Below are 18459 nucleotides of genomic sequence, written 5' to 3'. Positions count from 1 at the left end.
AATGAATTTTCCTTTGATAAACTTGGGTATAGTTGAACCTCAGTAGACTGAGAGCTACAACAGGAGTGAACTTTTAAAGGGAACACAGAAGCTCTGGTCTGTTTGTTCAATTTAATCTGGTGTTTAGAGATTATTATTCCTCCCAGAGTTATAGTTACTGTAATCGATGAGTTGTACCGGGGTTAAATAATCACATAAAATATTCATACAATTAAAAACCTCAAGCTGTGTGTATATTCTGTACAACACCAGGAGTGAAATATTTTGACTTCTTAATGGTTGTATCAAATAAAAATATTCAACTTCTATTCTGATGGTTCATTTGGAACACACTTTCCCCATGTTAAGCCTCACAGTTTGAATATTTGGAAATGCAGGTCCACAGCAGCTGCTGAAAATCTGACTGATGTGTGACTGTATGAGTCTGTGAAGTTAGGCCTGTTTTGTGTCAGTAGATCAGGGACATCAGTAAATGATAAATGCCATTTCGAGTGAACCCTGACTCTCAGGTCAGTGCGAAAACCAGTATGTCCTGAACCAACAGTGATGTTAGCAGTGTTGGTGTTTCCCACACATGTCATGTTTGTTTCTGTGTCTGTACAGCAGCATTTCCTGCCTATGTGACTGTGGATTTCCTGTTAGCAGATCCCTACACCCATTGCAAATAAAGCTCCAACTAACAGATGCACAGACTGAAATGTTGCTGGTCTAAACCATCAGCAGGATGACACATCTTCACTGCTGTACAGCAGTCAGAGCTGAGGGTGGAGGTGGCAGTGGTTTCTATGTGGATTCTATAATTTACACACTTTATATTTAAGTAAAGATCAGACTGATTCAAGGCAGAAAAATATTAACTTTCTATTGCACTGACTGTTTTAGTATGCTAGTGGACATGAAACCAGAAACATTTAGAGAAAATTAATATAATTCTGTAGAATAGTTTCCTGAGAAAAAAAATGAATCATGATAAGCATAATTAGGGAAGAGTCACATCTTCTTGCGCAGATAAACACAGTAAACTCCCTGTTGACCCTGCACTTATCATCTTAGCTCATAGCAGCAGGACCAGACCATATAAGGTCAGATATATTCAGGTTGTTGGTGTTGGTGAGTTGTTGGTCTGGAGTTAATGATGTGGTTAGAGTGGTAAAGGATGCTGTAGCAGATAATAAGTGGGACTAGACCTATTTCATAAACAGCTATCCCCTAAAGACTCCCCACCCAGCAGTTATCAAGGGTACTTCTCTTTATCTGCACTCTTTGAACATGAACCCATCATTATCTTTCCATCAGCACCCTGCCCTCCAGCTCACCATCATTTCCCATCCTGACGCCTGCCGCACATTCTTCCTGTTTTCAACACTAATCATCATAATGTGGTAACTTTCTTTCTCCCTTTCTCATTTGAAGTGACTATTTCAATACTATATTTTTTTCAATAAGACTCTATCATAGTCTTGCCAAAAACTTTCTGTCAGTGTGAAAGGAGTTGCTCATAATCATGAATTATCAGCTGGACTTCACTGTTCTGGTTCATTCTCTCTGCTCTCATAGCAGCAGCAGTTTTTCGAGAAGCAGCTGTATAAAACCATTGTCCTCTACCTGCTCAGCAGCAGACAGCAGACAGACACAGTCAGAGAGCAGAGAGCAGCTAAAGAGACAGAGATTTCTGTCAGAAGACCAAAAACTGAGCTAAAAGAGAGGGCATACTGGACTGAATCATCATGTTGCTCTGTAGCTGCTTTATTTACAGCTGCAGCTGCTGCAGGTTGAAGTTAAATTGGATTAAGAGTCAGTCAACAAAAAACTTTCCCCCCTCAGCAGATGACAGTGAAATGCACTCTGCACACACTGTACATCATAATGGATTTGTTCACTTTTCCTTTAGGAGTAGGAGCTTGTCAGACAATAGTTGGAGCGTGTTCTGAGCAGAAATGTATTCTGAAGTTCAGCCAACACCCGTATGAGGCTTCAGCAGTCTGAGTTGGTCTGATTGAGCTAACTAGTCCAAAGTTAGTCTTTTTAGTACAAATTTCTCTCTGTGCATTTTCCCTCCAGACAACACAAAGGGCTAATGTTGTACCAGGCTGTTGAACAAGCTGATTCTGTCTCTCTGTATGCAGAACAATTACATTGACCACTTTTGTTCAAGTGCATGTTGGTATTGTTGTGAGACTGACTGAGAGTGGCAGAGCCGTCACCCTGTGTGTCTGATTGCTGACCTGTTGACCTGTAAGATGAACAGGTGCCAAAGTTTTAGCTCTGAAGAATCAGATGTGAGTGGCTGGATCAGTAACACAGAGACAGACAGAGCACACTGACTCAACAAGAGACTCATCAGTGAGATCTGACTGTGATTATATTGTATGATTATACAAATGTGATTTATTTTAGAAATTGACAAATGCCATATATACTTAGTCTTGACCTTTTCCTGACCTCTACAACTGTATTCAGAGCCATCAAACATTTGCATCTGTTTATCTCTCCCTTTCTCGTTAACCCCCTCCCCCTGCTCGTGGTCTCTGGGTGTTTGTTGTTAGTTTCCTGTCACAGAGGAAGTGCCTCACCCTGCTGCCTGGCTCCTTATTGGCCCCAGCTCTGATGAACAGTGATTTCTTGGGGGGCAGAGACAGAGTGGCGGGGGGGACGGGGGCAGTACAGGAGGATAGATAGAGGGATCGGAATATGGATAGGCAGACAAGGGCACAAGCTGGAGCTGAGGGCAGAAGGCAGGAAGATCAGCTCCAAATATAGATGGATGAGAGCTGCAGAAAGCAGACGCTGCACCGCCCGGGAGGAAATGGCTTTGCGCTGCAGAAGGTAAGCATGCACACAACAATGCTGACTGAAAACTACACTAACTTCATGCTCTGCCTGTGTTTCATGTTAATTGTTCACACAAGAAACAGAGACATGAACCAGTCATTCTGCCTGTTAAAGAGCTCTAAATATCGTGAAGTAACCCAGTGAATCTGGTGTTAAGTGTGGAGAATTGATTTGTTTCATTCTGTATTATTTCACAGCACTGATACATTTCTTCTCTAGTTTTAACAGAAGAAGATATTTTCAGGATTCAGAAACACCTTGTTAGGTGCTGGTCCTCCTTCATGCCTTCTTGGTCTGGTCACTCCCAATCCTTGTACCAGTGTCTTGATACCACAGTGACGCTGGACAGGTTTGGGGGGGGCTGTGCTGAGGACTGCTCCACTTTCTTCTAAACAAAAGAAAATCTGTGTTGCATGAAACCATTTTTATTTTCTGTCACGTGCTTCGAATTTTTATATGGTTGCAGACTCAGGTGAGTTCAAATTAATGTCTCCAGTGCAAAATCTCACATTGCTCTGATTTCTGTTCTAATTTTAGCAGATATATATAGAGTATATATATATATATATATATATATATATATAGTGTATAGCAGGATCTGAGTCTGAATCTTGTCTGTGTATGGGCATTTTCTTGGCTCTTGACTGGCTGTGATGCAAATATAAGAACTTCACATTTATCTTATTGCAAATAGTTTAGAATACATTGAAAATAAACTCAGTAAAGAGATGTCCAGTTTAAATGCACCTGATTTCACAGAGTCACAGTCAGATTCAGTCAGAGCTGTGGGGAAGTTAAAGCTGCTTCATCTCATGTGTATTTAGTATTTTACATTCTAAAACATATACTTGATGTGATGCTTGGTTTGAGTCTGGCAGATGAAAGCAGACTGATAGAGTATTGCAGGTGCAGCAGGACCAGCCACAGGATATAGAGGCTCATTGGTTTCTGTACAGACCAGATTTTACTCTGTACTCCATCTTTTATTGAGTGTGTTATACTCAGTGTGGATCTGTGGGATTGTTTGTTGGTGTTTGCTGTCATTTTGTGATCTGATGCTTGGCTGCAAATAATAAAGCTGAAGTCTGATCTTCCTGGTGCTGTTTTTCTTCATCAGGTAGCAGGGCCCTGATCCATGAGATGAAGGTCTGTGTTTGCACAAAGGTAGAAACATGCACTGACATCTCATGTACCCTCAGTCCTGTTTAATCACAATCGTGAATGTAGACATGTGTTTAATCACATCTGCACATCGACAGGCTGATCTGAGATGAGATTATACTCATTATGTTATATCACTTTACACATGACAACTATTGTCATATATATTATGTGATATATATTTTCAGTTTTGTTAGTGGATTATTCTTCCATGTCTCAGATACACATTTATATTATCAGCATTATATAATCAGCCTCCTCACAGCTGGATTATCTCTGTTTTTTATTTTAGATCAAAGCACTACTGACTTTCTTTGACTAAAAAACAAACAAACAAATAAACAAACAAAACAAAAATTAGACATCAGTTAGGAACCATGGTCCACAGACTGAATATGTCAAAACAGATCAGGATAAACTGGGTCCTGTAGTCCAGGGTCAGATGGGAGCTTGTGAAACCTCTCATTTCTGATCTGGGATCAGATAGCAATCATAGAAATCATTTGACCCAGATCTGACCCAGAAGCTTCACAGGTTCCTTACAGGATCTGGGCTGAGTCACCACAAAGGAATCCTCATCTGGTCTGGAGGTGGCCCTGTGCTGGCCCAGATTCTCAAAAATGGATCCACTTCAGTATTGGCCTGTTGTGCCAAAGGTCACTGGCCCAAGTCCATCATCCAAATCTGAACCAGAACTTATGAAGGCTTTGGACCTTATTTAAATTTACTGTCCATTTATTGGTGACAGTAAAATGTGAACTCATGTGACGACAAGCATATACACACTGCAATGTCTTATCTTCTGAAGTCACTAATCATGAGTAACTATAGGAGAATGTCTGGGAAGTTTGACATTAAAAAAACCACATGCAACTCTTTAAATGAATTCATACAGAAATTAAGCTAATTCTTTTTGCATATATTGACTATGACTGTAACTGTGAAACAAAGAGTAAATTCACTAAAACAATGAGTTAAAAAGAGCAGTCTGTCCAACACAACAAGAACATGTAAAACACCTGAACAAACAATGTCACAAGAATCAAACACAGTTACCATGTGGGTTGTGAAAAATTAGTGAGGTGTGATATAAATGATGTAACTGCATTCACAAACACACACACTCACAGAGACACACACACTCCTAGACATCATTGGTCAGACGCTGAAAAGCTTTTGGCAGGAAGCCGATTTGTTGTCTCAGGATTCTTTCCATCCAAGTACAACATGGACAGATCAGATAAACACAAGACACCAGCATCAGATGTTTAAGATGGTTAAGACATTTGTTTAATTTTTATAGCATTTTAAATTTAACAGGTGTTCCCTGTGTTTTTGGGTGTATCACTACCAGACTCCTTTGACAAAAATAGTAATTTTACCAAGTAGAACAGGAGCTGAAGGATTACCACTGACTCCATCATGACTCCATCATGTAGATTGTTTGTGTTATTGTCTAACTTTCAGTGGTGGAAAAGTATTCAGATACAGTACAACAACACAAACAAACTAACAGATTGAGGCAGCAGTATTCCAACAGCTCCTGTGTACTGCTTGCTAAAATTTTTTTGTTAATGGAATCTGGTAGGGATACATGGTTATGCTGTTCACAGTGTCCCTATCAATAATTTACATCCAAAAAATGGGCAAATAAGGTTCCAGGTTCAAAAATACTATAATCAAATTCAGGTTCAACAGGATGCACAAATGCTGCCACACAGACACAATCAGAAGACCTCCCCTTCAAACGCACTTTCTGCTCATGACCTGGAGCTTCTCTGATCTGATGCTTCTCCCATTGTCCAAACACAAACCCTGTATGTATATGCATATGGTCACCTGTACAATGTATAAACATAAAACAAACAAAAACAATGTGGCTCTGACAGTAATGATGATGATGGCTGTGCCAGCCGTGCTGCTGCTGATTCTTCATCCACTTAATAAGAAAATGTAGAATTTTTAGGTTGAGGTCCTGAGTGTAGGACTCAGCCAATAAGCCTCAAGGATATGTTAGTCTGAGCAAATGGAACCTCAACTAAGAATTGTGTATTCACCTGACAGAGCTGCAGTTTGCATGTGGCCTGTCAGAAATTCCAGAAAACAAAATAAATCTCATGCTTGACTGGTTATATGATACAGGCCAAGGGAGCATGAGATCAGAGCGCCATGCAGTGGAGTAAACTACAAACTACACCAGACCATCTGCAAATCCCACAGCAACAGGCCTGCGGCCCAAAATTGGGGCCATCAGCAATAATATGTGGCCTGCCACATTATTAAAATGATTTGGCGGGCACGTCATTTTAAGAATCAGATTTTTCCTGTCTTTACTTTCAGACTGACAGTCCCACATACAGCTCTGATGTCCAAACAGAGACCCCCCCTACCCCACCCCACCTAAAGAATGATTATTATATTATTAGCCATCTTGACAGTGAATGTCAGACACAAGGATCAGAATCAAACACAGCTCCATCTTCTTTATACACAGTCATTGGCAGCAATTTTCACACAGAATCCCTTCTTCTTTCATTTTGCCTATAAAATAAAAGCGCGCGTTCGTTTTTGCATCATTGCTTCATTTCGGGCAGTTTATTCTGAAAGGTTCTGATGGAAGTTCAGAAATTTGTGTTGCTTGACAAATTTGTGAATCAGGTTACAAAAAGAACAACTAACGACTGTGTCCACAGAGCTACATGTGAACAATTACTGAACAAAGTCCAGCTGCATGTTTTCATCTCATTCTGAGATGAGTCTGTGATTATGATCTGACCATCTAAGAAAACAGAGTGTGTGTGTGTGTGTGTGTGTGTTATTCACTGTCTACCTGAAGTCTAGTTTGTTTAATTGATTCATTAAAAGGATTCAAACACTGATGAGACCTGATCAGTAGAAACACTGCGCTGTTTCCAAGACACCGTGACACCAACAGGATCAGGTCCTCCGTGTTTCAGAGAGAAAGAAATCAGAGTCAGGACGAGGAGGCATGTGGCCCCTCCCTCTGCTGTTACCGCGCGGTGAGGTGTCGCTGAGCAAACACACACACACACACACACAAACAATCGGGACAGAGGACCTATATGAAGTGAACTCGCTGAACCACAGACAGAGGTACGGACAGATGTTTTACTCGGAATTTCCTTCAGCTTTGGACGACTTAGAGCTCAGGGTAGACACAGACTGGGAGTTATAGTCGTCCAGGACTCAGACCGGGGGATCACTGTAGGCTGCCTTCTCATTCTCAGGAAACCCGGATCTCATGCTGTGTTTGTGGTGTGTATGTGTAGGGACAGAGATCAGTGTCCAGGCTGTTTCTCTGTGCTGAGAGAGAAAAAGCACAGTCATTTCCTGGTCTCTGTAGTTTTCCTCCTGTCCCGTTCGGATGGTCCCATGTAGGCTCCCGTCCCGTCTCAGCTCCGACTGATTGGGGAGGGGGGGGGTGTTCTACACGGGATGTGTGTGTTAAAGTTAGAAAAGTGAGGTTCAGTGTGGGGGTGAGCTCCATATTCTGCTTCATATCGTTCCTAAGACTGAACAATAGGCTGAGAGTGAACAGTAGAGGACAGTAGAGCCTGTGATCACTGAGGATCAGCTGTGTGTGTCAGAGCTGGGCTGTAAGAGCAGAAGGACTGAGCCTCAGGTGACTGCGCTGAGAAACCCTGTCTGTCTCAGAGAGTCGGCTGTGATGATATCTGTTGTTAAGACCAGTGGTTGTTCAGAGCAGCAGCCTCACTCTGACGGACAGTGACTGTCTGTGGAGTGGGACGTGCTGTGTCTCTGCCCATTTCTTATCACAGTCACATCTACTGACTGACCAGCAATGATAATTACTAACTTTGTTTGTTACACTAACAGCTGATTTGATTACTGTTACTCTGTCTTTTACTCGGTCCAAATCTTCATTCCAGATCTTTTCCAGCTCTCCAGACGTGGGCGCTGATGTGTGTGTGTAGCGGAATCATGTGTGTGCTGTGTTACACACATTAATGGCAGATCATTAGACTGAAAACAAATACATTCCAAACAGCTTCCTTAAGACACGCCACACTTTACCACTTAACCTGTGAATTTACTTCCTGTTGGTGAGGTAGCAGTAGATGGTTCAAAAACAATTTGATGTATGGTCTCTTATCACTTATGTATAGTCAGTAATGTTAACTGACTGGATTGTCCAGTTGTGTTTGTTTGTGTGTGTTGGTTTGCTTTCACTTCTTGGACACTTTCATTAAGCCTCATACAGTCTTATACATGTAAATACTTATCTGGCTTCACTTACATTCCCCACAGTGTTAAATTAGGCCCAAGTTCTCCTGTTGTCCATCTCAAGTTGAAAACTACACGCTGCTCTCAGTAGAGTGTGTGGTTTTCATTCAAGTCTCAGACTGCCTCTCAAATGAATCTGCTTGATTTAGACCAGTGTGGTTTCAGAGCAGTCAGCATGCTGCTCAGTAAAACCTCTGCCAATGCTCCAAAGTGCAGCAGTACATCTGGTCTTTATCCAGACAGAGCCAGCTCATGTCACTCTGCACTGACTCCCTGTTGCTGCTCACATTAAGTTCTGGTAGCTAAAGCACAGAACCCACCCACCACCTGTCACTCAGGTGTATGAGCCTTCTTATTCACTATGATCTGCAAATGGACAATGACCAGTTAGAAATAGGTAAAAACTGAATATAGTACCTACTGCATAGAGCAGTAGAGATTTCTGACACAGGATATGTGACGTGTTGTGTTCTTGATTTATGTAGTGAACTGCCTCTCTGTCTTAGCTTATGTTTTAGTGATGTCAGAATCTGCAGACCGTCCCTCCTCTGTCTCCTCCATCTCCTCCATCTCTCTGCTGGAGGTCAAGGCTGAGACTCATCTAGTCCTCCAAGCTTTCCTCCATCGGACCCTTTCTGTCCCCCTGAAAGATAGGCCTGGTAGAGTAGGAGGTACCTACAGAGACCACAACAAGTACAGGTAATGTACCTCACCACTCTGGACCTCTGCTGTTGTGTCCTGTTCTGTTTCTCTACCTCAGACTGATTAACATGTCTCTGTCCTATTCTACCACGTGTATTTCTTTACCATCTGACTTGGAGTAAGTCACACACACATCATACAGTGGCTGCGCTTTCTTACTAATGAAGTTCAGTCACTGTCAGAGAAGAAAACGTAATGCATCTCCCATGAAAGCAAAAGCTTTCTCAGCGTAGAGTGAGATCACAATTCCATGATTTTACTTTAGAAGTCAAACATTAATGATGTGAAGAGACAGTGTTAGTATTTTCACACCCAGTGCAGTGTTACAGTGGTCAGAGGAGAGTCACACACAGATGGAGGTATACACAGCCTCCAGCACCTGCTTTAACAATTTTTGCCCCTGTTGTTCAGCATACTTCTCTGCTCTCCCCTGTTAGCTCCAAGCCACAACCAAAACCAGTGGATGTGTGTAACTCTCAAACTGAAGATGAGAAGACGGCATTCAAAGATTTCATAAAGCAGCTGCCTCGCCGGAGCACCTCACGCCGCCCTGCCAAAGAGCCTAAAAGCTCACTGGACAGGGACAGCAAGGCAAAACTGTCACTACCCAGAGACCAGACAGAAGTAAGGAAGTTTCACTTTTGTCAGACACTCATAGGTCACATTTTGCTTGTTGATTTAAGATAAGCTGCAGTTGTGGTGGGACAGCAGGCATTAGGCCCCACCACCGGAGGGACAAGGTGGATCTGTCAGTCTCTGTCCGACGCTGAGGTCTACAGTGAGATATTTGTCACCTGCTGACCAGATTTCCATGGTTTGTCTCTGGTGATGTGTTCACTGAATTAGAAGTTATCACAGTTTGAACTGCTCCACACAGGAGACGTGGTCTGCAGTCAGTCATGACACCAGTCCATGGTACAGGCAAAGAAAACATTTTGTCTGGTTAACTGAGCCGGGCTGATGGCAGATATTAGATATCTTGGCTACAAGCATGTCCTCTGCCAGTTAGCTTGTTTCACTGTTCCACTGTGTGGTCTGACAGGGTATCGCCAAAAACCTGTAACTCATCACCCAACAAGCAGATAATCATGAAATCTCCTCAGCTCCTTCAGCTTCTGAAGGGAAAAATCCTTTTCATTTCAGTGACTCTGTGGCCTTTCCTCTAAATCTAGCCACAACATTTTTGTATTGTCACCAGTATCAACACAGCAGCCTCTTGAGGGCACTAAGGGGTTTTAGACTTTTATTCTTGTTGATCAATGAAAAGATCAGCATTGTGTAGAGGTGGAAACAGCAGCAATGGTGGACAAATCTCTGTCTGAAAATAGTGAGAAAACATCAAGTTAGTGTGACTTGCTGTGAATTCACCTAAAGTTCAGCGTGAGTCTGAAATAAGATAAAGATCAATGATAAGAAACAGGACTATACGGACTAGAATATATGACACCACAAAAAAAGGACTGTGTGTTTGGATTGTATCATTGTCTAGGATATAAAGACTGAGTGGTTGTTGTTTTTACAAATAATGACATAAAAAGCTACACATGATTAAAAAAACCAACAACATCACAGTCAGTTGGTCCAGTGTGTGTGTTAGAGGTAAAATGTTTTCCTGGAGCGCTCAGTTTTTCTAATTACCTGTATTATTATATTCATGCAGTATATCTATACAAACTTAGACAGGGTAGAGTGAAGTTAAGTGTCTTTACATTTAACAAAACATAACTCATATTCCTGTCTATCTGCACTGTCTTTACTTTATCTGTCTAATATATATAATGTATGTATAAGGGTATCTAATACAGTATACACTGATCAGCCACAACATTAAAACCACTCACTGGTTTTATTGTTGTAGCCTATCGGTGTACAGTATATACAGATGTGGCTAAAAGTGTTGGTCCTAAGAAAAATCTAAATTTTTAGTCCACTGTTCTCTGTTCCATATTTTATAAAACAGATATGTTGCTTTCACCTTTTGAGGTAATTTATTCTAAAATAGCTCATCATGGACTATACTGAGCTGGTTACCGGGGATGTGCTCAACACTTCAGTTGTGCGGTCAGGCACAATGAGACACCTTGAGAGTTGCTTCAGTTGTGATTTATTGCTGAGGATGGCTGGCAATTGATGCTGATTTTATATTTCACTCAGACAAACAATTGCTGCCAGGACAGAGCCCAGGGTTCTGCTGCAGGGGTTTCAAAAGGCATCACACCTGCACAGGCTTCCATATATAGACTCTGATCAAGCCAGACTCCTCCTATTTCCTGCTTTCCTCAGACATCTCCTCCTCCAGGCCTGCTCTTCACAACATTTAGATTTTAGATAATACAACACATGAAAATAGTATGGACAAAAATATTTGAATACTAAATAACCTAATATTTTGCAGCACATCCTTTTGGATCAATCATTGCAATTACAGTGGGGGAAATAAGTATCCAACACAGCAGCAGATTTTCATTAAACATATTTCCAACTCAGCTATTCACATTCAATTTAGACCAGATATTAGTATTAACTCAATAAAACTACACAGATAAAGAAATTGTGACTTTTCAATCCATATAAAAGTTATGTGCAATAAAGTGGAATGACGAAAAAAAATAGGAAAAAAGCACAAAAACAGCTGATTCCACTCGTCCTGCCTGTGTTAGGTCAGTGCATGTTGGAAGGTTAGAACAACAGGGGTCACCCACTGCCTGAATTTAAGTTTTAAAAAAATCATTTCTTACCAGCTGTCACACAAGAAACATCTCATGATGGGTAGAGGCAAAGAACTTTCCCAAGACCTTGCAAGACTGTTGAGCAACATGGTAATGGCACTGGTTATCAACAGATTTCTAAGCTTTTTTATCTGCAAGTGGAAGGAACATCATTCCACCATCAACCAACCACATACAGGAGCTCACAAGATTTCCAAACAGGCAGTCAGAAATTTTGTCAGAAGACCAGCCCAAGAGCCAAGGAGCACTAGAAAAGAGCTCCAGAAAGACCTGTAAGCAGCAGGTTTAGTTGTCACAATAAGCAATGCACTCCAATGCCACAGTCTCAATGCAAGATCTCTGTGGAACACTCCATTACTGAAGAAAAGGCATGTTGAAGCTCATTTGAAGTTTGCTACATTGCAAATTTGGAGAAGCCTGTATATTACTGGGAGAGTGTAGTGTGGTCAGATGAGACAAAAATGGAACTTTTTGGCACAATGTTATAATTTCTTTAACTGTCTTTAACTTTCTTTAACTATTTAAATAGACTGAATAACTGGAGAAGATTGATAAGGTCTGTGATACTAATTGAAGACAACAGTCTGTTTGATAAATATCACCACAATCCATTCATTTCTTACCACTTCCATTGGACACCAACAGTTTTAGCCTCGTCTGTATGTTTAAAGTGGTATTAAATGTCAGTTTAGTAAATGTGGTGGTGATGTAATGATCAGTGTAGCACACCTTCATCAGAGTCACCACATCCTTAATGTTGAGCAGACAACCCTGTTCCCACAGGATGATAGCAGTTCCTCCTCCTCCTCTTTGTCAGAAGATGATGACAGTGAGACGAAACAGCACAAGAAGCTGAAGAAGATCAGAAAAAAGATCTCCAATTTCTTCAGGTTAAAGTTGCAGAGGGAGAAGGAGAAAGAGAAGGAGAGGGAAAAGGAGAAGGAGAAAGAGAAAGATAGGGAAAAGGAGAAGGAGAAAGAGAAAGATAGGGAAAAGGAGAAGGAGAAACAGAAGGAGAAGGACAAAGAGAGGTCTGGATCTCATCGTAAGAGGCCTATCCCACTGCCAATCAACAAAGAACCAGATGCTCCACCAACCATTGTATCTCCCAGTAAGCTCCTCCATTACTCTACAACGCTACACTAACCAACTGTAGCTGTAGCTGTACTCCTTCATTTGTTTGCTGCTATGTCTGAAGTTAAAATGAAAATGTGGAATCTTTTTATTGTTTTCAATCTGCACACTATAAAAATTCAGACCTCCAAACCAGCCTGTCTGTCAGTGTGCTGAGGTCAACTGACAAACACAGAAAAGCTAGTGTTACTCACTGCACCTGGTTGCAACCTGTGTTGATATGTGCATCTGAACGTGATTAGTGACATTACTACAGTAGATAGCAGCAATGAAGGTTTTCATCAGACATGTTTGTGACGTTGTGGTTAATGTGAATGTAGATCACCCTCCTGAGTTCTATGAAGAGGTGGCAGAGAAGCTTGAGAAGATCGCCCAGAAGTCCACCAGTTTAAAGAAATCGAGTCCCTCACACAAGCCCTCACAAGGTAATCTCTCTCTGTCTCACACACACACACACACACACACCTCAACACACATCAGACCGGTCAGCTGCAATTCTGTATCCTGCTGCAGTTCATGTTTTCCTCTTTCCAGCTGTGTCACATCATCAGATACTCAGTGAAACAGAGTCAGACTGATGTGACCATATGAACTGGTGTGTGAGTTATGATACTAGTAATGTGATTGGCTGAGAGAGTATATTCCACAGCTCTCAGCTCTTTTGCACCTGAGTACACCCACACAGTCCAAAACCACCACTTTTCCCCATTTATGTGTTTGTGCAGTTAAGATATTATGTGTCAGGTGCAGTACTTTCTCATTTCACTGAACTGTCTTGTGGCAAAAGGGAGCTTGTGTCTTACAGCAACAATAATCCAAGTTAGATGTGGATATAGTACATGCAGTACTAAGGCGTTAAACAAAATGGCTGCTCCACAACATGTAGCTGCTTAAAAGGCCTTGCCCCATACACTGGTAGGAGGCAGTGCTTTTCAACTAGCTGACACTAGTGAGTTGGGTTTGTTAACACAGTTATTTTCTGCCTGAAATGGCCTAAAGAGTAAATCCCACTGCAGATGACTGTAAAGTTGTTGCTTCTTTCTGTCAGCAGTGTATGATAAAGAGACAGTGGTGCAGCAGCTCGTTCAGGTGCTCTCTTTGGAGGCAGACTCTATCAACAATAAGGTAGGTAGAGGTTCAACATTAGGTGTGTAAACTGCATTATTTATGTGTCAGATATTGGCAGCTCTTGTGCTGAGAGCTGCCAGTACATGTGCATGTGTGTGTAAACTGTGCTCACTTTCTACAGATCCAGTCAGACCCCTTCCTGCGCTCCAACTTGGCTCGTCTTTCTTACCCATCGTTTGCCAAACTTCTAGACGCTTTCAGCAGCAGTCATGAATCTGAGGCCCCGGCCCTGCCGCCAACAGCCAGTCCAATGCTGCAACGCATGGCTGTCACGATGGAAGTATCACGGCGGATAGTAACAGCCACAGGAGCTGTGCGCATGCAAGGCTATGCTGAGTGCTACATGGAGACCTTTGCCCCTTGGGTCAAGAGCCAAGGAGGATGGGTGAGTGGTTTAATGCTCAGAGCATGACAGAAATGTTTCTCAAGTGAAACAATGTGAATCACAAGTAGTGTAGATGCTGTCCTTTACATGAGTAAAAAATAAAACTAAAATAGACAAATGTGTACTAATACACACACCCATGCATCCACTGATCAGCCACAACATTAAACCATTGATAGGTGAAGTGAATAACACTGATCATCTGGTTACAGTACAATGTTCAGCTGGGAAACCATAGGTCCTTCATTACTTTGATATGTACCACTCACCTAAAGATTGTTGTACATGGTAACAGGGGCCCCTCCCAGCAGAGTAGTGCTCCCACCAGACCATGAAAACTGCTCAGAAATGTCTCAAGAAACACAACAAAGAGCCCAAGGTGTTGACCTGGTCTCCAAATGCCCCATATCCCAAAGTGATCCTGCATCATTGGAATGATCCAGAACAATCCAGATCCATGGAGGCCCACCCTGCAACCCACAGGACCCAAAGGATCTGCTACCAATGTCCTGGTACCAGACACCACAGGACACCCTCACCTTGTGTCCATGGTTTTAACGTCATGGCTGATAAAAGTATACATACATACACAGACAACCAAACATATTTATTGGCATGAATTCCTTGAAGAGAATGCCTGACTAAACAAAAAGGTCTTTAATTTACTTTTAAAAGAACACAGGGTTGGAGTGAGACAAAGGTCAACAGGCAAACCCTCCTATTATTTGGCTGCATTGATGCAAAATGCTGGATCATCTGAAAATGCTCTGGGCACATGGAGACGATTGGCACCTTGTGACCTGATAGTACACTGACAGCATGATACATACTGTGTAGCTCAGTAAAGAAACCATGGCAATGACGTGGTGACAGAATGTTAGAGGTCCAACAGGCTGCAGAGAAACTGTCTGTATGGCAGGTCTGATTCTTCTCTGACATCACTTATGTTCCACAAAATGTGAGGTTCTTTAACTCTACTGACGAGATGGACGGCATGCAGGGGTGGGACAGGCCCACTGGTGGAGGCAGGGCAGGGCTCTCTTTGTTTTTCTAAATAATATTAACCGGGGGGAGGAACAGTGGTTCCGGTGGTTAGCGCTGACACTTCACAGCAAGAAGGATCCAGGTTCGGCTTTTCCGTGTTTGCATGTTCCCCCTGTGTCTGTGTGGGTTCTCTCCAAGTTCTCCAGCTTCCTCCCACAGTCCAAACACATGCAGGTTAATTGGTGACTCTAAATTGCCCATAAGTGTGAATGTGAGTGTGAGTGTCTATATAAGTTGCTTCCAGCCAACCCTGCAACCTTTAAGGATAAGCAGCGTAGATAATGGATTCATCCATTATTATTTATCAGGACTATTACTCAGAGACACAGTAGTGGGCATTGCCTAAAGTTTGACTTGTATGATGATGATAAAAATGGAATGTATGAATTCAAAGTGACCTCTTGATGTGTGTGGTTTATGGTTAACCACCATCACCCCACCCCACTAACCCCCCCCCTCACAAAAGATGTGTATGGGCCTTATTTCATTCAGCACAGAGCCTGACAGAGTCCACAGAGCCTTTTCCCAGTGTCAGTGGAGGTTTATCAGATATTAAATGTGAGACACATGATCTGCCCTGGAACCAAGCTTGAGGGTTTTTACTGAACATCTTCATGGTCAGTGCAGACATGGGCAGATGATGAAATTTACACTTGAATGTGAAACCTTGCATTTGAATGTTAAAGGTATATTTTAAGCTTTATTTTTCTCTGTTGATATTTACCACACATCTTTTAATTTCACCTCCAGGAGAATGTGGTCGACTTGGAGGAGCCTGTAGAGTATGACTAAGTTCTCAGAACCACCACCTAACCGCTGGTCAACACTGAAGTCTAGGTGCTGAAGAGATGGATGAACCTCTGCTTTCCTAGAGTTTCATCTGGACTGTGACAAGAGCAGATTTGAGAGACCTCTTTGATTTCTGTTGATCTGGGATCAGTAAGCACAGGTTGCTGATTTTACCAAGTCGGAAGAAGAAGCTGTTTGTCGTCGCTGATGAGTGTCAATTCTTTTATTATTTATTTAAAAGACCTGTCAATCAGCAGGCTGTAATGGTATTTTGAGTTTTGGTAGTGGGCTCTATACATTTGGATCAAAGAACAAGCTTTTCAGACAGACATTTTATTCTGTGATTAACTGAGATGACAACTTGTCACAGCTGCACTTTCCCTTGTTTCAGGTCCCTGTAGAAGTGAGTGTCAGTATTCTGAACAGACAGGATGAAGCCGTGTGTTGCACTGAAGTGACACTTGATTCGAGACTTCCTGAAACAAGTGGATTTATAGATTGAGTTGATGATTGTCTGTAGATTCATCGCTGCCACAAACTCCTCATATCATCATCTGACACTGTGTTTGTATTGATTCAAAGGTGCCATTTTAAAGGTACAGATAAGCCAAATGTTAGCTTTATCAAAACTCAAATCACCTGATGAAAACAGTCTGTCAGGTTCACCGATGCACAGACCAACTGTAACACCAGGATGTTGGTGTTTTCAGTCCTCGTCTCTGTTGTTTACATTGGTAATGTCTGAAAATAAGTGAAGTCAAATATTGTGAACAGATGTGGATTTTATATTGTGCAAAAAATGTTTTACATATATTTTATATTTGCTGTCAGTCAGAGTCTCGCCACCATGCTACTCAGATGCAGTCAGTACAGAGGAGTGGGTGCAGGAATATGATGCAATAGACATGAGGCATGGACGCATCTCTAAACCACAATACACCTGAACACTCTGCATTCAACGATGGATAAATGGGAAACTGTTCTTTGTCCATTTTATTTTTATCATTTCACTGCAGAATTAATTCATCAGTGCAATAACTATTTATTGACAGCACATGAGAAACAATCATCTGTCAGAATGACTGGGGCCCGAAGGGAAACGAGAGGAAACTGTGCTTTGGTTTTTATCAAAGACATGACCAGTCCCAAGACGTCTGTTTGTAATGAACTGAGTGAAATGACCCTTTCATAGAGCCATGATTTAAGTCTTACCTGGTTGCTCTGTTGACCTATTGAACGACCTCTCCATGATCAGCCTTGATCTGTAAGGCAGTTCTAGCACATGTGACCTCCTGAACACAGGCTGCTGTAAAGCCATTTATCATGGTGTTCCACTGTAAACAATATACTCATGACCTGAGTGTGCTGACATGCACTTTTATTGTGTATTTACAAGTTATTTATTATGAGGGCATTTTACATGCTGTTGTCATGAGACACTATGGTCTTCACTGTAAGTTTTTAATAATTTTATTACTTTATCATGAAGTGAACTAATGCACACACACACAGGATATAAGGAAAAGGTTGATTTCTCTGAGGTATATCATGTCTTTGTAATTAATGTGTATGTTTTTTGGAGATTTTATAAGATCTGTAAAACTTTTTTTCTTCTTTTTTATATAAAAATATCTTCAAAATGTCCTTTGTCTGATGTAAGATTTTCCTACCCAAACATACAGTTCACTCTGTGAAGTTCTCTTTACATCAGTAAAGAGTCGATGTTAACAATCAGACTCTCACAGGAGCTGTGTTCTCACAACTAGATTTAAATCTGGAACATCCACCTGCACTGACTGAGCTGAGTCAGATAAGAACCCCAGGACTCAGAGACTGTTTACAGATTGACATGACACCACTATTTAGACAAGGTGTTGACAAGATAAAAAGGCTGGGTGACAGCCAGGTCTCTCTCCTGGTTTTTAGATTTTGTCTTAACATGTACCCTACAAACTGACTGAACACAAAGCACTCAAACACAAACATTCTGTCCTAAAGCAGTTCTTTTCATATATTTGAATGAAACATTTTTGTACAAGTCTTTAAGAACAAAGAACAAACAATACCCCAACTCAAAAATCCATCATAGGTTTGCCCTCACAGTACACTTCAGCTCACTTTGGTTATTATCCAGCAAAAAGGAAAGTCAGTTCATATATTTGGTCCAACTAATCCAAATATTAAGTTCAGGTTAAATTTATTTTTGGTCCAGATAATAAACATGATAAAACACCTCACAAGTATCCAGAGGCGAGCTTTGGAGGATTGTTTAGGAGACATTAGTGCATT

General features: G+C 41.5%; 1 protein-coding gene across 5 annotated transcripts; it reads left to right on the top strand.

Moving 5' to 3' along the window:
• Positions 1-2669: 2669 nt before the first annotated feature.
• On the top strand, positions 2670-17814 carry bcl2l12 (BCL2 like 12). 5 transcript variants are annotated; one of them, XM_051073831.1, is made up of 8 exons: positions 2670-2826; positions 8766-8958; positions 9399-9585; positions 12474-12801; positions 13145-13249; positions 13873-13949; positions 14074-14337; positions 16132-17814. In XM_051073831.1, exons 2-8 carry the CDS (start codon positions 8780-8782, stop codon positions 16171-16173), a joined length of 1182 nt encoding a protein of 393 aa, XP_050929788.1. In that variant the 5' UTR covers positions 2670-2826; positions 8766-8779; the 3' UTR covers positions 16174-17814. The 5 variants fall into 5 exon arrangements, with proteins under 5 accessions (XP_050929788.1, XP_018553901.1, XP_018553899.1 ...); XM_018698385.2 differs by lacking the exon at positions 2670-2826 and adding an exon at positions 6941-7107 and having other exon boundaries at positions 13876-13949; XM_018698383.2 differs by lacking the exon at positions 2670-2826 and adding an exon at positions 6942-7107.
• The last annotated feature ends 645 nt before the right edge of the window (positions 17815-18459 follow it).

Source organism: Lates calcarifer, linkage group LG11 (genome assembly GCF_001640805.2).
Source record: "Lates calcarifer isolate ASB-BC8 linkage group LG11, TLL_Latcal_v3, whole genome shotgun sequence".
NCBI classification, from domain to species: Eukaryota; Metazoa; Chordata; class Actinopteri; family Centropomidae; genus Lates; species Lates calcarifer.
The sequence above is the reverse complement of the archived record's forward strand: the minus strand, read 5'-3'. Positions and strand labels throughout refer to the sequence as shown.

What these genes read in the sequence shown, in the direction of transcription:
- bcl2l12 (XM_051073831.1), top strand. Translation starts at nt 8,780, where the DNA reads ATGTCAGAATCTGCAGACCGTCCCTCCTCTGTCTCCTCCATCTCCTCC. An exon ending in CAGACTCTATCAACAATAAG is followed by an intron (nt 13,950 to 14,073) that starts GTAGGTAGAGGT and finishes CACTTTCTACAG; the next exon opens with ATCCAGTCAGACCCCTTCCT. An exon ending in TCAAGAGCCAAGGAGGATGG is followed by an intron (nt 14,338 to 16,131) that starts GTGAGTGGTTTA and finishes TTTCACCTCCAG; the next exon opens with GAGAATGTGGTCGACTTGGA.